Below are 19,796 nucleotides of genomic sequence, written 5' to 3' on the forward strand. Positions count from 1 at the left end.
AATTTTTTTTGGATAAATTGAATACATTTAATAAGTATAAACTTAGAAAACAAAAGTTAGCTTGTATAATATATTAATGGCATTGTTTTAAGTGTAAGGAAAATAACACATGTCAAGCAAAAAATAGAGAAGGTCCAAAGGAGAAGGTTAGAGAGAGGGTTGCTAGCATTGGATAGGGAGGACGATTGGAGTTGTATTTTTTCAAATCCTCCCTAAAATTTGTCTAAGGATGTGGTTTAGGAAGCCCATTGTAGATGCTCTTAGTAGGTGGATAGGGGGCATAATTGAAGTTGTAATTTTCCAATTCCTCCCTAAAATTTGTCTAAGGAAGTGATTTAGGATGCCACTGTTGATGCTCTTAGGTCTCAAATAATATCATATTCCTAGCAAATAAATGAGTAGCCTATCTTCAGAAATACCAATTGGAAGTTAATATAAAATAAATAAATTGGAAGAGAAGGAACATAAAAGCCTAGGCAACGTAGAACAAGCCATTTGTAGAATGTGACATATCTTAACCGTCACCCAATCTGTACGAGAAAACTGAACATGGACATGACTTTGTGAAAAATAAATATGGTAGAAACAGTTTTACTGTCATGAAAAGAAGGGGCTTTCCAGCATGGTAGAAACAGTATTGCTTGATTAAGCTTACATATATAATACAATTCTACAATTCCAATGTACGAGAAAATCACATAAACAAATAAGAAAACTCATCAGCCATATGGTTGCCTGTAATGAATGCAGCAACATTTCAGATAACTTAAAAATGGCCTAAGCTTGTACTGGCTGTTCGATTGCAATCTCTCGCGAATATCGAACATTTTCACACTGTTCAGTGGTTTCCCAGAGTTCTGGCAATGCTTCCTTGATATTATGGATGCTCTCAAATGCATGATCCGCACCTTTAGTTCGGTGAGATGTGCCAATCTACACAACAATTTCATAAACCATATTGGTGAGAATGATATCCTTAGATCATTTCTCAGATACAGCAAAATTTTAATTGCACAAACTTGGTATTAGTAACTTACCATTACTGTATGGAGCCCCAACTCCTTTGCAGTTTGCAAATTGCGAATGCTATCGTCGAAGAATAACTGGAAACGAAAATGAAATCACAAAACGAATTGAAGAATGTTGAAGACAAGTAAAAGTATACAAAATGAATTGAACAGTGCTAAGAAATAGTATACACCCTATTATTCAAACAGTACCCTGCCAATTATGAGACCTATGGCAAAGTCAATTGCCGTAGTTAAAATATAAAAAAAATTCTTACCGTTCTTTTGGGGTTGATGTTTGCAATCTTGAAAGTTTCTTCATACGCATGCTCAAACGGTTTGCACACAACTGGGGTCTTTGGAATAACAGAACCAGTATTTGGTTGTTCAATATTTTCAGTTTCTTCGGCACCAACAGAATCATCAGCATTGTCAGTGGGATTCAGAGTCTCGAAGCATATAATCGTCTCAAAGCAGTCCTCTATTCCAAGCTTCCCGAGCACACTAGCGGCATGTGCCTTGTCTGAATTTGTGAAAATCTACACACAATGACCAACATAACATGAGAAGAAAGCATTGTTGTTAAAACATCCCCCTTTTTTTTTAAAGACCACATCTGAGAGTAGATTGATCAATAAAACTTACTACTTTCCGGATAGGTAGACTAAGTAAAAGACCCCTGAGAATAGGGTCAGGATTAAGTGAATCGTAGGGCAACCTCCCATGAACAAAACTGCAAAAATGATTATTGTGACAAACCAAGATCACATGATTGTCGTAAACAATAGGAGCACAAATTAAGGTTAAGCATTTGGTACCTATGAAAGTCATCATACTCGAAGTTATAGCCCTGAGCCTGGAAATAAGGAAACGCGCAAAACCAAGTTCATTTATCATTCTGTTCTGCCTTAAATACTTTTACAAACAAAAATTAAAAGTTGAGGGATCATAATCACCCTACCTTAAGACCAGCCATCGTCGTCCCGTAATCCTTGTATAATGAAATACACAATTCAGGAACTTCACTTTCCTTCATGCCAAGCTTTTGGAGCATAAATTCTACAGCGAAAAATTCATAGAAATTTTATTCAAACAATGAACATTTCATATAAAAACTTTAAAATCCACAATCATAAAGCATTCCTCACCTTGAATATTCTTAGTGATTTGTACTGAAATCCCTGAACTCAGAGGATATAGGGTGTCATCTAGATCTGGAAATCAAAACAGATAGTTGTTATTCCGCCTTCGAGAACCATAAATTTCAAATCGACAAAACCTGTGTATTAAGGCTTACCAAAAAGAAGGCAGTCATATTGCTGATATTGATCCTCGTTTTCCATCTTGATCTAGAAGGCTTAAAACCAGAGGAATTGAAAAAAAGCATTAAGCATATAAACAACTTCAACCACAAAATCCTAAATGCTACAAGTAGTAATAGAACTTCCAATGTTTTACATTTTAAAACTTAATTTTGATGGAAAATCACAATGCCTTCAAACCCAAACCTCACAAAAAATTCAATCTTTTATTTCCAAACCATCAAAAAAATCAAAAACTAAAAGGCCCTATATCACAAAAGAAAAGGTAACAAACTTACACATTACATTTCTGTTATCACAGATGCAAAAACATTCACACCCCACACCCGATTAAAGCAAGAAGATCACTCAAATCCCAGAAAGTATAGACATTGAAGAAACATTACAATGGACAAAATAAAACCCAATATTTGATTTCTACAACTTCAAAAATTGTGAACGAGAAATCAGAAAACAATGCTCCATCACAATGAACAAAGAAAACCCAGTATTTGATATCTCACACGCTAACCATTGTGATTGAAAATATAAAGAAAAGGATCCAAACTTCTAAAGTAACAAAAAGCATTCAAAGACTAGAAAATGAGCGTTACCAGATCCAAATGGCCGCAGTTGTAGATACTAGAGAGAGAGAGAGAGATGGAGAGAAAAAGGGAGGATTTTCAGAAGGGAAACGAGAGAGAGAAAAAATAATCGGAAGCGTGAAAGTTTTTAAATAGCCACACACACCCTTCATTTTAATATAGGATTTCAATTTCTTCGAACGTCAAACGGTCAAAGTGATAACCCCATTTTGACCGCATTACGTGGCCCTATGCGAGAGTGAAACGTGCCTGCTTTACGCGAGATGCCTATTGGATTTCAATTTCTTAACGTCAAAGTCATAACCCCTTTTTTGACCACATTACGTGGCCCTATGCGAGCCTGACACGTGCCTGATTTACGCGAGATGCCTGCCAAAAAATCGAATTTGATTACACACGTGTCGTTATCGCCAGGAGACTTTGGTATTTTATTTTTGTGGCATACGTTATACGTACCCGGTTAGCCACGTCCCTGAAATTCACTTTGATTTTATGCTTTTTTGAGTAACATAAAAAATCTTCATGACAAAGCAACTTTTTGCCCCTTTTTTATGGGAGAGTTGTTACTCAAATAATCTTTTTCTTATTTAGGTATTGCAAGTTGCAACACCTTATCAAGCTCAAAAATCCTCCAACAATACAAGGCTTTCTCTTCCTAGGATTCTTCCTTTTCAGTATAAGTTCTTGTCTTCGTCTGCTGTATATGGAAACCAAAGATGTAAGATCAACGTAAAATAAGACCGAGCCAAAATACAGAGACTTGTGTTGTTTTGTTTGTGATTATATGGGTGACCAGTCTGACAGTCGGATTCAAGAATTTCTCCTCATTACAATTTAAAACTTAAAAACACTCCAACAACTTTCTATAAATATATCGTATTTTCCGTTCATTTACCTAAATTTTAATACATCCTATTTTGAAACATATAAATAGTAATATGGTGATCTTAGCGTTTATGTTGTTCATTTACGCTTCCATCGAACGAAACTATCTTGATATCCTATTTCTTGGATATTTATCTTACTTACTATTTACGTACAGCGAAACATTTTGATTTTGGGTGGTATCATTGTCAATCCTTCATGTGGAGAACTTTTCTTTTACGAAGATATTTAATTGATATAGTAGATGACATGACATAGGGTTCAGAATGCAACGAACCATGAACAAATAAAACAACGGTCCCATTATTAGACCGACTCGTTTTTGAAGATGTAAAGCATCTTCAAAAATAGATTCTTGGTTTTCTTTTTCAATTTACTTATAGGAGAGCAAATAGTGTTGCACACCGACTTGTTCGATTCAGTCTGCATAATGTGAACAACTTTATTTGGTTTGAGGTGCCTCTAATCTTATTCAGGACGTCCTATTATGTGATTTGTTGAGTCAGGATTAGGCGTGTTGTCTTCCATTGTAATTCTTCATTTTATCAATAAAGTTTCCCTCATACCGTCGAGTTTCTCTCAACAACAAAAAAAACCAATGATCCCATTAGTTAGTACTCAAAAAATGATATCTTATCATGATGTTTATTTATTCATTGTTTAGGTTAGGACAATTTTTTCAGTATGAGATTGATATTACGAAAACCCAAAGTTGTCACATCAGACAGCAATTGCTCGTGTGAATACTTTGATTGTTAGAAATGAAGGGGGTGAAAGGGTCGATATTATGAACAAATCATATCAATTGCTATCTAGAATTTTGAGATTAAATTTCGTCGGTGCATGTTGTTATCCATTGTGGTACCCTCAAGGGCTCAAGCACATCTGTCCAATAATTGAGTGACAGCATGGTAGATATTAGCAAACTTTGCAATAATTTTCATCAATAATAGGCACCATTTTTTTATCTTGTACAATTAATAATTTTCAGTATAATTGTCATTTTTCCCTTCCTGGATTTTAATTTGCTCCAATTATTTGTAGTTCGTCGGAGTTAATCTTTTGTACTTTTCTTGTAAAGATCAAGATAGGTTGTGGGGAATAGAGGGGTCTGATTGATCATCACAAATCAGAAAAGCAGATTTCTTTTTCATTGGTCATACATTTATTATAAGAAACATGTAAATATATATACTAAGCCAATTGTTGGAGGAAAAGATTTGAAGCCATAAACACATGATTGCATACAAACTGGTTACACTTAAGATTTTCTCCGACTTCCGGCCTGCATGCTGCTTGTTTTACTCAAAGTACTTTGAAGCTATCTATAGTTAGGCAGTCACTGATGTCTCCATTGCCAGCTTACCAGAAAAGCTTCTGCTTATGTCTTTCTTATGATTGATTTCCCAAAGCTCTGGCAGTGCTTCTCTGATATTGTGGATGCTCTCTATTGCATAATCCACACCCTTTGTTCTGTTGGAAGTGCCCACCTATACATACATACATACAGCATTTGTTCATTTTGGTGCCAAGGCGTTATTAAAAAAAGGGCTTGTTCAATATAGATCTCTACATTTTCTATTCCCTAAACATATACCCATCACTCTATAAATCTATGTGTAAACCTCAATTTCAAATTTAAATGACCAGTAGGATATAAGAGGTCGTAGTATTCCTATGTTTTTACATCGTTGCCACCAAACTTCATATTTTATTTATAATTTATTTCAAGCATTTCATTAACTGTCATAATTGTAATTCACACTCCCTATTAATAGCATATCAATCACCCCATTTCTCTTTATTGTCATTCCCTCTCACATACCGCCCCCTAAAATTGCAAACCAAAAAATATATCTGTAAATTACATATCCGATAATGTACCTATGAAAAATATAAATATAAATATATTATTTAAATAAAATATAGGTATATTATTTACCAAAAAAAAAATTTAAAAAAACTAAGTCAATTACTTTGTAATTGAAATTTCCATACATTTTTCATAAATTAAAAATAGGTACACAATAATTTATAGAAAATATAGGTACATTATTTACCCATAGGTAAATTATTTTACAATATACCTATAAATGTGTATAGGTACATTATTTGGAGAGGAAAAATAGGTTCATTTAAAAAAATACGTACATTGTTTTACTAGGTACATTATTAGAGGAAAGAAATAGGTACATTATTTGAAGAAAGAAAATAGGTTCATTTAAAAAAATTGTTTTTCATAAAACAAATAATAGGTACTTTATTCAGAGAAAAAAGGGTACATTATTTTGAGAAAAAAAATAGGTACATTTAAAAAAATGTTTTCCATAAAACAAACAATAAATAGATTATCAAAATATTTTTCAACATAATTAGAATGTACACTATTATTCATAAAACTATAATAAAATAGATTACTAGTCTAGTAGTATAATTCATAAAAGGAAAACAACAACAAAAAATTATTAAATAAACCAAAACGTTTTTTTTTTTTTTGTCATAAAACAAACCAAAACATTACTAATACTTTAATGTTGAATTTAATATTTAATTTCAAATAAGTTTCTAAATTAATTCTTACATCCATTACAACCATTTGAAGATCTTTTCAAATTCAACGTGTGCCATTAGGTACACCCCACATAACACGTTAACTTGTAAATAGGGGTAGTTTTGGAATCTGAAAAATAGTTGGGTATTTTAAATAGAAAAATAAAAGAAAGGGTTGTAGGTGATTACAAATTAATTTTATGGGTCTAAGCTCAATTTACTATTAAAAAAATTATTCAACAATACAACAAACTTTCGTTTATAAGATTTGAACTCAAGATCCGTATTTAACAAGAAATGAAAAATCCATTTTTTTTATAACTTACCAATACAGTATGAAGACCCATATCCTTTCCAGCCTGTATGTTGCGGATGCTATCATCAAAGAAGAGCTGCAATAAGTGGTAAATTCACTGTTACATCAATTGGATTATACATGAAATGTATAAAATAAACAAATAAAAAAAGGGTCATTTTGAAGCTTTTTTGGTTGAGGAATGCATGATAAGAAACAAGAACGCGTTCAAAGGGTTAGGTATCTAGTAAGGCAAATTCAAATTGCCTTGCCACATTCTTAAGCTCCGAAGGGTCAAAGGTTAGAAGCAAAGGAAAATTTTCCTCACCTCTTGGCCAAGGCAAAATACCTTGTTGAAAAGTCGTGGGCCAATTTGGGGACACATTATTTTTATATTAACTATTTCCCTCATCCTTTGGAGTAAAGTGTCGTTGTCAAATGACGCATTTGCCTAGTTCATTGGAGATGTTCGAAGAAGGGGGAAAAGTAAAAGTTCACAGAAAATTAAAAACAATTAAGAAGGGTTATTTAGAAGTGCCAGATTAGTTGTCTTACAGTTCTTTGAGGGTTAATATTGGCTTTCTGAAAGGCTTGTTCATATGCATTTGCAAATGGCTTGCAAACAACTGGAGTCACTGGAAGTGCTGATCCAGCATCAAATAAACAAGACTGGTCAAAAACCTTTCGGCTGCCTGTGGACTTTGAGTCTTCATTATCACCGATGGGATTCAGAGTCTCAAAGCATATAACTCCTTCAAAACAGTCCTTCAATCCAAGCTTGCTAAGAGTTTTTGCCACATGGACCTTGTCCCCATTTGAGAAAATCTGTTTCATATCGTGAAGCCAAAACATCATCAGAGAAATAAAATCTTGAAGCAATTTTTTTTAGTTACCATCAACTTGCTTCTATATGTAACTTGCAGCTTACGAGTTTTCGATACGGCAGGCTCAGCAGCAGAGTCCTAAGGACATGGTCAGGTCTTAGTACCTCATAGGGCAATCTTCCATGAACAAAACTGTAAAAGGGGAATTTGTGAGATAATTTCATACTTCCTGATATGCACCAGATCATCATATAATGATAAATAAAAGAGGTTAAAGGGAGGAGGAAATTTGGTACCTGTGGTAGTCATCATTGTCAAAGTTATAACCAATGGCCTGGACAGGAGAAAAAATTGTAAGAAAGTTTATTGATATAAAAATTTTAAAAAAATTAAGATATTATAATCTGTGGCCATACCCTTAGACCAGCCATTGATGTCCCATAATTCTTGTATAACACTTGATTAAGCTGAGTGACTGTTGTTTCCTCTATGCCTAGTTTTTTAACCATGTATTCTGAGAAAAGAGATACAAGAATAATCAGATTGATCTTTTCTTGTAATTATTAGATAATGGATGAAAATGGTTTTGGATGGAAGGGTGATGAATTATATACTGTACCTTCAATATTCTTGGTGCATTGTTTAGACATTCCAGAACTCGAGGGATAAAGGGTATCATCTAGATCTGCAACACAAATATATTATGTTATTGTTGGTACTAATGAAAAGTGGCTAGCTAGGTAGCAGATGCAAAGAACGACACAAAAATATGTTGATTGAAATCTGACACAAGTTATTAGTTATAATGACTTAAAGAAGGATAAAAAATGAAGGAAAAAAGACTTACCAAAGAGAAGACACTCATATTTTGGCATCTGATGAGCCTGCTGATACTGGTTTTGGAAATCCATTCTACTCTACAAATTAAAAGCTTCAAAAGCAAGGAGCATCATCAGTTCATAGATATGAAAAAGAAAGCTAAAAAAGTGGAATTAGTTGAAGCATCACAATGTGGGGATTCATTTCAGATTCTCATTCATTATCAGAGAGAGAGAGAGAGAGAGAGAGAGAAACCAATTATCCCAACTTAATTTTTTTTTCAACACCAAACCATCAATGAATATGCAACATTTGAGAGCTATTATGGGGAAGAAAAAGTACCTCAGAGAGAGAGAGAGATGTAAATAAGGACTGAATGAATGAGGAAGAAGTTGTGTGCAGAGAAGAGGATACAGATGACAGGCTTAAATTGAGAGAACTCTATATATATAGGAGGCTTGAAGTATAATAATGAAATCCGCAGGAAGGTCAAAGCTGCCACCCTCTTTGATATTGGTCCAGCCAGACTCAACGTCTAGAAACATATGTTATGCGACTAGCCACCCCTTCACAATTCAAAAATTAACAGCGAAAAGAAATTAACAAAAACACAAACTACATCTTTTTGACTTTCTTTTTATATGCCGCTCATGAGGAACATCAGTGCCTGACCATATATTATAAAAATAGCAAAGGACATATCTGAAAACGTTTCAAGCCTTCAAGCTACAAGCCCTTGGGATTAGCTCAAGTGGTCAGACGCGTAGCGAAAATTAGGTCAAAGGTTGGATTCCCTTTCACAAGAAAAAGAAAGCCAAAAAACACATGAGGGATATCACAGGCGCTTAAGTACAGAAACTTAACCCCCACACTCATAAACAAACGATTCTTTTAAGTAATTGTGAGAAATCTTTTTAACAAAGTGCATTTCTTTTTATCTATTTCAGCTTTCATAAGGTGGTAGATTAGCTTACTCTGGTACATTATGATTGATTTGTTGGTAACATAACATCAAAATCTTGTTTATATCATCAATCTTTGACCAACTAAAGTACAATTTACAATCATAAAAGCAAAAGCATGCAAGCATTTTGGTGCCAATTTCTTAATCCTATAATGATGCTTATAAAACGCATGGTCACCAACAAATAACGTATTTGGAAACAATCAACATCGCACTGTGAGTTGAGAATCTGAAAAATCAAGACTAGTTTATGACATCATAGAAAATGCTGTAGTCATAAAATAGCAATCAACGTATAATACAGATTTCGTCCGTACAAGAAATATGTGAAATAGTTAGCACAAGGGTTGAAGAAAATTTTCCTTTTTAATGTACAATTACAAACAACTTCCTCCTCAATAACTACTAAGTAGGCAGAACCTGGGGCTCAAGGGGCGAAGAGCCATCTTCCTCGGACCCAACTAGTGGAATCTCCACTGTTTTCTCATCGTCTTCAAAACCTTCCTTAAATCTATCATAGTTGGTGACTTCGCTTGATTTAAATGGTCGCTCCCCCAACACCCGGAGAAGGTCATCTTGGTGAAGAACTTCCTTTTCAAGCAACAGTTCTGCAATTTGAGCTACTTGCTCTTTATGTTCCTCTATGATTTCAACTGTGCGTGTATACGCCTTACCCACCCATTCTCGCACTTCACTATCAATAATGGCCCCAGTCTTGCTGCTGTAGGGCTTTGCCATCTCAAACCCATCGTCCCTTTGAGGGAAAGAAAGGAGACCCACCTTGTCACTAAAACCATAGACTGCAACTTGGGCATAGGTCATCTTTGTCACTTTCTCCAAGTCATTTTGGGCTCCCGTCGAGATTTTTCCCAACAGAACCTGCACCACAGAATATGCTCACCATCACTATCATAACACGACTAATAATGTTCCCAGACTCGAGAATGAAGAATTACTAGAAGTATTATAAACAATTTGCATTATAAGCCTCATCCAAAAAATAAGAATAAGTTTTATAGATAGCTACCTGTTCAGCTGCCCTACCACCAAGGGTCATGCAGGTCATATCAAAAAGCTGCTCCTTGGTCATGAGGAGGTTTTCGTTCGGAACATACTGGGCGAACCCAAGTGCAGCAGTACCTCGAGGAACAATGGTCACTTTCAACAATGGTTCTGCATATTCTAAGAACCAGCCTGTAACAGCATGCCCTGACTCATGGTAGGCAACTGTGCGGCGTTCAAGCTTGCTTATAACCTGTTTGACAAGCAAAGATGTCAAAAATTCCATTCTAAAAAGAACAAAGACAAAGAAACACACTGAAGGTTCAAAGTCGAAACATTTTCTTATAAAGTATAAATCCCTGCTAAAGCATAAATTCCTTCTAGCTACCTGAAAGTTTGATCTGGACCTTTATTAACAATTGCTGCCTCCCTAGTGGAAGGTCAAAATGGGTTCTACAAGGTCCAGATCAAAAGAAAAAATGCTCTCTAACCCATCATAAGGAGCACCCAAAGAGTCATATAAGATAAGCAATTCCAACCCCAACACTAATGTTTAGGAAGATGGATAGCAGGAGTGTATTTTCTTCCACGGTATGTAATGATTATTTCCAATCAACTCTCTAGACATAGTGCATATCATCAGAGCTGTAACAGAAATGACCTGACTCCTAAGTAGGGGCGGGCACAGTGTTGTCCCAACCCCATGTTATGCAGCATCAGTCTTTCTTTTCTGGAAGATGAGGAGAGGGGAGGGAATGGTAAAAAATACTAGGAAATGAAACAAAGTTATCATTTACCATGAAATTAACAAGGAGCTGGCCAAAAATGAGTTACCTTGTTCTTCTTCTCCAAACCACCAATAATCCTATCTATAGCCGCCTCAAAATGCTGCATCGTGACCAGTGCACTCTCATTCCTTGCAGCAATTAGAGCACCTTCGTTGCAAACATTTGCAATGTCTGCTCCAGCAAACCCTGGAGTCAGGGCTGCAAGCCTTTGAGAGTAGTATGATGGTTCATGATCAAGTTTGATTTTTTTCAGGTATATCTGAAATATCTGGTCGCGACCTTTAATATCAGGTTTATCAATAGAAATTTGGCGATCAAATCGACCGGGCCTTAATAAGGCTTTGTCCAAAATATCAGGCCTATTGGTGCCAGCAAGCACAACTACTCCAGCAGTTGTTCCAAAGCCATCCATTTCTACCAGCAACTGATTTAGAGTACTTTCACGCTCATCATTGGAACCTGAGAAGCCCCCACGCCCCCTTGCTCGACCAATTGCATCAATCTCATCAATAAATATAATACTAGGAGCACATTGCCGTGCTTCCTGAAACAAGTTTCTAACTCTAGACGGTCCGACACCAACAAACATCTCCATGAAGTCTGAACCAGATATAGATAGAAACGGAACACCAGATTCCCCTGCAGTTGCTTTGGCTAGAAGAGTCTTTCCAGTGCCTGGAGGGCCTACTAATAGAGCGCCTTTGGGAATTTTGGCTCCCAAGTCCTCATATTTCTTAGGGTTCTTGAGGAAGTGAACAAATTCCATGATTTCCTGCTTTGCTTCATCACACCCGGCAACATCTTTAAAGTGGATCTGGACCAATTAAATACGTAAGTTACTGATGAAACCTTGCAACAGAGTGCTTAAGAAAAGGTATTATAACTATTGGAAAGAAAACTGGTAAGAAAACATTTTGAATGCACACGAAAACCAAACAAGCACCAGTATGGACTTGGGAAACAGAAAGCCAACCTTATTCTTTGCATTTTTATCTACTTTTGTAACTTGAGCCTTTCCTATGTTGAAGATTCCACGGCCACCTCGTCCACCAGAACCACCAATGCCTAGTCCACCCTGCATTCTACGCCCCATAAACAAGAGGGATGCCAGAAGCAGTAGTGTTGGTGCAAATCTCATCAATTCTTGGTACCAAACCATTTCGGAGACATATGTAACAGGAACATAATCATGAGGGTCTATTCCCAATGCTTCCTGTGCATCCTCCAACTTCTCCTCAAAAGATTCAACACTTCCAATATTGAAATAGTATTTGTACTGGCCCCCATTTGCACGAGCAGGGTTACCTTGGACAACTTCATCGCTTGTTTGGCTGTGTGGTGAACTACGCACATATACTTTTGCAACTGATTTGTTAGAAACAACTATATGATCCACTAAGCCTGGTTCCAGAAGTTTGTTTTTGAACTCTTGGAAACTTATCTGCAGAGAGAACAAAATTGCATAGCAAATGAGTAAAGAACTTTTTTTTTCTTCACTGGAATGGAGAACTTACCTTCAAGATAAAACAGAATGATATAGAAAATAATAATTTACGCTGGTCATGCAAATTAATTTATTTTATAAATATCACCACAAAAGATTAAGAGCAGGACTCAGATCTTTAACCTGACATATTACAGATCCAATTCAACGAATTTACTGATGAAAGTGAACGGATAATTTTTCAGTACTTAGGGTCACAAAGCATGTAGCCTGAATCTAGCTGAAGACCAACTTTAGTTCAGTCAAGGACGTTGCCCATGCCAAATCTAATCTAAATCAAAATGAGACAAACTTCTTTTACTTTTACATTACTATTTTATAGAAGATGTTAAAGAGCAAAACTACTTTTGCAACTCTATCCTCTCATGTGGTCGAGGTCCCAGCCACCTCATGTAATAGAACTGGAAAGAAAAAAAAAATAATAATTGTTGGACTCCAAAGAATTTTCCTTAGTAATGTGCACAATTTAAACTTGTGAGTTGTAAGTAGAATTGACTTGGCTTTATATCATTATAAAAAAAAAAGGAAAACGAAATGATATAATATGCGACTCTAATTGCATAAACTAAAATTGGCTTGGCTTTATATCATAAGAAAAAAATAAATGATAAAATATGCGACTCTAATTGCATAAATCTATCCAAAATATATATATATATCACATATTTATGGATGCACTTACCTGTTGCTGATCAGGAGAACCAAAGGAGAAGGAGGAAAGAAATAGCCCAATGATCAATAATGGGGTGATTAAATTTTGAAACTGCCTCAAGAAAGTTTCCTGAAAACTTCCCTGATCATCTGCCTTTGAGTCATCTGAAATTGAATGAACATTCAAGTTAGTATAAATGTTAAAGATTTTAAATACAAAACTCAACAAGGAATTGACTTAAAAGCGTATTCCTGAAATTCTGGGTGATGAAGGAGCATATGATCTAGGACGGGTAGAGAAAAAAGAGAGAGAAAGAGAAGAAATAGAAAAAGGAGAAAATAAGATGAACCAATATTCTTACTCAATATGACAAAATCTCCAAAACCTACTAAAAAGGCCTATATGCAGGCAATCCATAATAACAATAAAAATTAACAGAATACAAAAACCAAAATATAATTAGCCATAAATAAATATAAATGATCGTAAGTAAATAATCAATCCAAAAATTCTAAGCCCTGACCTAATACAAGCCCCCACAAGGGATTTTATATTCTCTAACACCTCCTCCCCTTCACCCCACCCGCTGAAGACTGGACAGCCTTAAGTCACAAAAGTTTTCACTATCAAATATTAACACAGAACCTAGCATTCTTAATTTGACACTACTTTCTATCAAACCTACTTGAGTCTTATATGATCAAGTCAAGACATATACAACTGTAGTAATTTATCTAAATGTAAGTTCACGCACCCCCTACATAAAACATCCACTTTACAACGAAACATGTCTCTTCCCTGGCGGAGGGAAGAGCAAGAGTCAAACTCTGACAATGAGTGCCAGGTATGTGCTCTATCACTAGAGCCATGTGTCCCTTGAAAATACTTATTTAAATCAACAACTAAAATATCACAGAGGTGCCACTGCAAACTCCAACTCTTAAAAACCACATCACTTTTTTTCTTGACAACCTGAGTTTTGTAGTCATAAAGTGGCAACTTGAACTAATCCAACATTCCAGCATTAATAAGTTCTGATGACTTAAAAACACTAATCTAAAATAAATTGGTAATAACAAAATCCTACTTTTGTCCACTTCTATGATAAACATTCAATTAAAACAAATACTAATGGCAATTCCTGATAGAACCATATGTAATTCAATGGAAAAATAGCATAGAGAATAAGCATTGTTCCAGCTGAAAAGATGGAAATTTAACCTTTGGACTCTGATTTCTGCTCATCTCCTTTGGGAATTTCCTTCTTTTCCTTGGGATAGAAGTTCTCATAATCTGCAACAGCAAGACACACACAAACACATGCTTAGCGCAATCACTCTCTTGTCCACATTTTGATTCATTTAGCTGAAATACCAATTGCTAACCAAACCATAAAAGATTAACCAACCAAATTTTGTAACTTGCTTACTCTTTTTCTTTGGGGCTTCACTAGAAAAATGTCTGCGAAGCTTAGGGTTTCCAAGAATGTAACTGAAATCAGAAACGCAGGCCTTGTGGGCTGCTATTGATGAAGCAAAATAAGACCTCAAAAACCCTAAATCCCCATCTACCCGACCCAGATACGAACCAAGACGTGGTACACCTAAAATCGCTTCATTCCCATTCAGAGCCGCCGATCGCCCACTTCCATATATCGAATTCTAACACCAAAAACCCAGAAATTTAGCATACAAATTAAATTAGAAAAGGGGAAGAACAAGATTGGGAAACTTACTCTGGAGCGAGAAGATCGAGAAAAGGAGCGACCAATCCGAGAAAAAATCATAACTTTTCTGTCTCAGGCAGAAAATGAGATTGAAATTTCGTTTCTGAGAATTGGTGCGAGCCAATGGAAAACCACCTTATTTTTGAAGCTGATTCAAAGAACCCATTTGGGAAAATGAGATTTTTTTTTTTGTTTGTTTGTTTGTTTGCCTCTTTCTTTTATAAATAACTTTGGGGGCTATTTTCAGCTGCGTGCTTGAGAAAGGGCACTTGAGAGAGAGAGAGAGAGAGAGAAATATGAAAGGTGATTTTGGGTTGTAGATATTTGGTGGTCTGTGTTGTGTCACACAACTTGGTGTATAATATGTAGGTTGAGGAGCCTTGAGGTCACCAAATGCGTTACGTAGATTTATTATTTATTTCAATAATTGGCTTGGCAAACAAGCCATACACGCCCACCGCTTTCGACTTCGGTTTTTCGGAATGTGGTTTGATACTTCTTTTGGTCATGTAAACAAAATGATATTTACAAATATATTTTTACAACATGATAACGAACGCACGACTCCTATTTCAACCAAATAGTGACACTATTACTAAATGAAAGTACTTGACTCAAAATATTGATTCACAAACCAAGTTCAACTTGTTCTTTTCATGCTCAAAGCATGCAAGTTTGTAAATTGATAAATTTTAGGAATAGTCATTTATATGTGTGTGAGATAACTGTATATTTTTATAAATAATACAATATAATACATACTCATTGACGACTCACAGTCATTCACGTGTGTCTCTAATACTTGTAAATTTTAGATAAAAGAATTAGTTTTCTTTTATTCCCCTTGAATGTTGCAAAAGCACCTAAGAGCATTTCTAGCGAGAGGGGCTAGCCCAAGCAAAAGACCCATAGGCCCTCAATTATGTTTCAAGCGGTCAAGGCTTGCCTGGGTTGCTACTTGGGCAAGATGACTTAATGTTGATGTCACTGTGACATCAACAACCAATTTAAATAACAAAAAAATTGAAAAAAAAAAGAAGACAAAAAAGACAAAAATTTTCATATTTTTTTAATATAAATACCTAGCCATATTTTTCCTTCCCACACCAAAACTCTATACAAATCCCTCTCCTCATATCTCATGTGAATAGTAGTTGCCATGGCAATGGGTGAAAACCAATAAAAAAAATTGCTATGGTATGCACTATTCATGTGAATAGTAACAACACTTGTCTCCCCTTGCCTTTTGTCATGGCAAATGGGTAGAAATGCTCTAAGGCCCCATTTAGTTTGTGGGAAATGAGGCTTGGGGATGAGAAATCAATTTTTTTCCCATGTTTAGTAAGTTCAGGCATGAGAAATCATTATCTGGCACATGGGAAAGTAGGGGGAAAGTGAAGCCCTCCTCCTTACTTGGGTTTTGTTTTCCCTCCTCATGGAAAAGTTTGGGAAAATAAGCCAACATTAAATACACATTTTCATGACCATTTTGTCGCTATTAACAATTTAGAATTACAATATATCATTAATGCTTTCTTTTTTTATTTGATTTAATATGGGTATAATTGGAAAAATCTTACAAACTTTGTTTTCCATTCCTACTCAAAACAAACATGGGAAAGGAATTAAAGTGATATCTCCTAGTTATTTTATCAACTTTACCAAATGTGGGAAATGAATTTTTCATTACACATCCATTGGGAAATCACATCAAATCCGTTATGTAAACCAAACGAGGCCTAAAGACCTTGGATGTTTACTTTGTATATACCACATAACCCGCTTCCCAACCCAAAAATTTAAATTTAACTTTGGCCCATCTTTTATGAAATGATATTTGGGCCATTCCAAGAGCAGGGTAGGCCCAATTAACCCGCAAAGTAATTCATAAGATAAGACACTCGGCTCCGTCCTAGTAAATACGTTTTCATGACAGAAAACACAGAATGACAGAAGAACCCTATTTTTCCCATGTCTGTCTCTTTGGATAGTCTGTTGACCAACGTTGGCTTGAATTAGCCAATTCTTGTAGACTCGAAAATCGTTGCTTTCCTCTCACACTCAACCATGGAAGCCAAGTCAATGTTCCTACATTCCAAAACAATCCCATTCTGTTCTGCTTTCACTGATAGACCCAACTTCTCTCTCGGACCTTTTCGTAAACACCTACAGGGCAATTCAATAAACCACAGCTCTCACTTGCACCATAGCCTTAAACCCCTCAAGAACCCATCAAATTTATGTCTTTCACAAAACCCATTCTCATCATCACCAACAAGAACAAGAAGAAGCACCCATTTGTTACCTCCGCTCAAATGCTCATACTCCAGTACCTCAAGCTCAGAATCTCAAACCCCATTGCTAAAACTCCTCAAAAATATATCCTTTGATTCATTCAAAGCTACCCTTTTTAAATTAACCCCTTTTGATGTCATCAAGTGGTCTGGAATCTTTTCCATTGCAATTGCAGCCACAAAAGGGACTGTCAATTTGCTCTTGAGCCCCTTTTTCTGGATGTACTTTAGCTGGACTTGGATGTTTTGGCCTTGGTTTCTGGCTCTATCAATCGGGGTTTACGGGTTATACTGCTTTCGGAAGCATTTACAAGGTGAAGCCAGCATCTTTGAGCAACTTGCCATTGTCACCTCAGTGTTTTCTTGGCTCACACTAGTCCCACCTGCCCATTTCAATGGTTTCCTTGAAGGTTGGCCTTATGTGTTCTTCTTTGTGTACCATTACTTCTTTTTCTTCAATGTTAGTGTGAGGAAACGGTTATATGGAGATTACTATGCTCGCCCGCATGACCCCAAGTGGGATGTGAGCCCACCAAAGTGGTTACGCCTTTTGTTCTGTGCCGGAGTCATGGCTGGTCACTGGCTGGCTGCATTTGAAGGGCCAGAGCTTCACCGCATTCCTGGCGGGTGGAGCAATGTAGGCATTTGGGTTTTAATATTGGTGACTCTGCTAATGCAATATAACTCAACATTGTATCTTGCGAAGTATTCAGAAAAGGTGGTGGTGCCAACTGCTGTTGTACAGTTTGGGCCTTACCGGTGGGTACGCCATCCAATATATTCATCCACGATGCTTCTGTTCGCCACATATTTCATTGCACTTCGAGCACCTTTGAGCTTGCTATTCATCGTAGCAGTTTGTTCGTTGTACTATGATCAGAAGGCAAAACTGGAGGAGGCTTTGATGGTTGAGACTTTTGGGGAGAGGTATGTGGAGTATGCGAGTAAAGTTAGGTACAAGTTCATTCCTTTTATCTATTAGTTGGTCACAAGGTATGCAGTTATTAATTCTGTATTCTGAAGGATATAATGTGTTGTACTTGAGTACTTGAGTTTTGAAATCAATATGAGAATGTTAGATTTATAGACAAGTTCAGCATCTGTGTTTGAGTGATTTCTGTTGAGCTCTTTTCTTTTTTTCTTTTTTTCTTTTTTTTTTGCTATTGTTTTTGTTTCATTTGTTTTATGTCTTCTGTTGGGGAAAAAGTCTGGTTGTACCCATAGGAAAGTTAACATGGAATATGGATTAGTATGCAGGGATGAATCCAAAACCTAATGGTTTCACTTTTGAGTCAAGTTGAGTTCCACATGTATGTTAAGGCCCTTTTAGTTGAAGATTTCGGGTAGGACATTGTTCCTTGAAGTATGTACCTAGTCTGTTGAGTGATCTTGGGTTGGCCAACTCTTTTGAGCAAAGTATGGGAGTTGGTATCAGATCATTGAAACCACACCCTCCCTCCACCCCCCCTCCCAGAAATATAGAGTATGGGAGCAGGTACCAGACCACAGAAATACCCAAGAGTTCAAATAAAGGTGTGGGAAGAAATGTGATAAATTCGCACTTGAGAGGGAGATTTGTGGAGAAACAAGTGTGATTTGTTATCTTTCATTGCAAGTCAACATCAAATTGTTGATTTGTATATACATGGATAGACCCAGAACATAACAAATTTAAGCTTTTGGATCAAGTTCAGTTCATGTATGTTATGATCCATTTGGTTCGACTCCCCAATCTCTCCAAATTCTAACACCTTTTGTTCACTTGTCTTGGTGGTTTTCCATGTAGGCTTTAATGGTGAGGTTTTGTTTCACTATGATGTGTTGGAAAACTGTGCATGCTACGATATATAGAGCAGAAACAATTTGTTCTCTACTTTATGTTAGTCTCAAGGTCTTAGAGCAATTCCACCAGTTGGCCTTAGCCATGGCAAGGGGGGGTGGGGCTAGGGCAAACACTATTCATTTTTTTGTTTTTTTCACATATTTGTTTACCTAAACAATTAATTTGGACAATATTTTTTTAAAAGATTTTTGGTGTGGGAAGTGAAAAATATGACTAAGTATTTATTTTTTTTAAAATCTGAAATTTTTTTTTTTTTCGATTTTTTTTATTTTTTATTTTTGTTGCTGACGTCATCGCTGATGTCAGCCCCCCGAGTTTTGGATCTGGGGCTGGACCTGCCCTCGGGCCAGCCTGACTTCGTGGCCCCCACAAGCAACTCGAGCTAACCCTTGCTGCTGGAGGCCCTTTTTCTCCCAAACCCCCCCTAGCCTCAGTCCAAAACCCTCTGCTGGACTTGCTCTTAGTTGTTATTGGTAAAAATGACAATGATTTCTGATTTCTTGAAGTATCTATGATGTGTGTGTGCTGAAATAATGTTGGAGAAATATGGTGAACACGCTGCTGCAATCACTTTGCTCAATCTCCACCCTGATTTGTACCATTCTCCACCAAACATGTTGGCATGATTTAACTGCACTGAATCATGCTGTGCTCAGAAGGGCTTGGGCTTGCAGATAATCCATCTAAACTGGTAGTTGATTGAAAGAGTCAAAAGTTAATGACTGCTAAATTTGGGT

At 36.3% G+C, this 19,796-nt stretch overlaps 4 protein-coding genes across 5 annotated transcripts; 1 reads left to right on the forward strand and 3 right to left on the reverse strand.

Annotated features, from left to right (window-relative positions):
* Positions 1-560: 560 nt before the first annotated feature.
* Positions 561-3,066, reverse strand: LOC110757059 (Haloacid dehalogenase-like hydrolase (HAD) superfamily protein). 2 transcript variants are annotated; one of them, XM_021958580.2, is made up of 9 exons: positions 2,923-3,066; positions 2,305-2,364; positions 2,156-2,221; positions 1,969-2,066; positions 1,826-1,863; positions 1,653-1,740; positions 1,286-1,546; positions 1,038-1,103; positions 561-933 (listed from the first exon to the last, which is right to left on the reverse strand). In XM_021958580.2, the coding sequence occupies exons 2-9, from the start codon at positions 2,348-2,350 to the stop codon at positions 778-780; spliced, it is 819 nt and encodes a 272-aa protein (XP_021814272.2). In that variant the 5' UTR covers positions 2,351-2,364; positions 2,923-3,066; the 3' UTR covers positions 561-777. The 2 variants fall into 2 exon arrangements, with proteins under 2 accessions (XP_021814272.2, XP_021814273.2); XM_021958581.2 differs by having other exon boundaries at positions 2,305-2,356; positions 2,923-3,061.
* A 1,901-nt stretch (positions 3,067-4,967) lies between these two features.
* LOC110757087 (uncharacterized protein C24B11.05-like) lies at positions 4,968-9,102 on the reverse strand. Its single transcript, XM_088255350.1, has 9 exons — positions 8,629-9,102; positions 8,315-8,398; positions 8,087-8,152; positions 7,884-7,981; positions 7,764-7,801; positions 7,572-7,659; positions 7,199-7,468; positions 6,675-6,740; positions 4,968-5,288 (listed from the first exon to the last, which is right to left on the reverse strand). The coding sequence occupies exons 2-9, from the start codon at positions 8,376-8,378 to the stop codon at positions 5,130-5,132; spliced, it is 849 nt and encodes a 282-aa protein (XP_088111476.1). The 5' UTR covers positions 8,379-8,398; positions 8,629-9,102; the 3' UTR covers positions 4,968-5,129.
* Positions 9,103-9,497: 395 nt separating this feature from the next.
* On the reverse strand, positions 9,498-15,269 carry LOC110757067 (ATP-dependent zinc metalloprotease FTSH 10, mitochondrial). The gene is made up of 8 exons (XM_021958591.2): positions 14,932-15,269; positions 14,626-14,857; positions 14,418-14,489; positions 13,227-13,360; positions 12,014-12,481; positions 11,087-11,854; positions 10,278-10,505; positions 9,498-10,129 (listed from the first exon to the last, which is right to left on the reverse strand). Exons 1-8 carry the CDS (start codon positions 14,980-14,982, stop codon positions 9,656-9,658), a joined length of 2,427 nt encoding a protein of 808 aa, XP_021814283.1. The 5' UTR covers positions 14,983-15,269; the 3' UTR covers positions 9,498-9,655.
* Positions 15,270-16,857: 1,588 nt separating this feature from the next.
* LOC110757061 (protein C-terminal S-isoprenylcysteine carboxyl O-methyltransferase) lies at positions 16,858-18,317 on the forward strand. The gene has a single exon (XM_021958583.2). The coding sequence runs from the start codon at positions 16,990-16,992 to the stop codon at positions 18,196-18,198; it is 1,209 nt and encodes a 402-aa protein (XP_021814275.1). The 5' UTR covers positions 16,858-16,989; the 3' UTR covers positions 18,199-18,317.
* Positions 18,318-19,796: the final 1,479 nt, after the last annotated feature.

This window comes from Prunus avium, chromosome 6 (genome assembly GCF_965620075.1).
Source record: "Prunus avium chromosome 6, drPruAviu1.hap1.1, whole genome shotgun sequence".
Lineage (NCBI taxonomy): Eukaryota > Viridiplantae > Streptophyta > Magnoliopsida > Rosales > Rosaceae > Prunus > Prunus avium.

Coding starts and splice junctions, on each gene's coding strand:
- LOC110757087 (XM_088255350.1), bottom strand. CDS start 8,378: ATGGATTTCCAAAACCAGTATCAGCAGGCTCATCAGATGCCAAAATAT. Junction 7,802..7,883: donor CATCAATGGCTGGTCTAAGG/GTATGGCCACAG, acceptor TCTCCTGTCCAG/GCCATTGGTTATAACTTTGA. Junction 6,741..7,198: donor ATATTAACCCTCAAAGAACT/GTAAGACAACTA, acceptor CACTTATTGCAG/CTCTTCTTTGATGATAGCAT.
- LOC110757061 (XM_021958583.2), top strand. CDS start 16,990: ATGGAAGCCAAGTCAATGTTCCTACATTCCAAAACAATCCCATTCTGT.
- LOC110757059 (XM_021958580.2), bottom strand. CDS start 2,350: ATGGAAAACGAGGATCAATATCAGCAATATGACTGCCTTCTTTTTG. Junction 1,864..1,968: donor CGACGATGGCTGGTCTTAAG/GTAGGGTGATTA, acceptor CCTTATTTCCAG/GCTCAGGGCTATAACTTCGA. Junction 1,104..1,285: donor ACATCAACCCCAAAAGAACG/GTAAGAATTTTT, acceptor TTTCGTTTCCAG/TTATTCTTCGACGATAGCAT.
- LOC110757067 (XM_021958591.2), bottom strand. CDS start 14,982: ATGATTTTTTCTCGGATTGGTCGCTCCTTTTCTCGATCTTCTCGCTCC. Junction 14,490..14,625: donor TGAAGCCCCAAAGAAAAAGA/GTAAGCAAGTTA, acceptor TTGCTGTTGCAG/ATTATGAGAACTTCTATCCC. Junction 12,482..13,226: donor GTTCTCCTGATCAGCAACAG/GTAAGTGCATCC, acceptor TTCTCTCTGCAG/ATAAGTTTCCAAGAGTTCAA.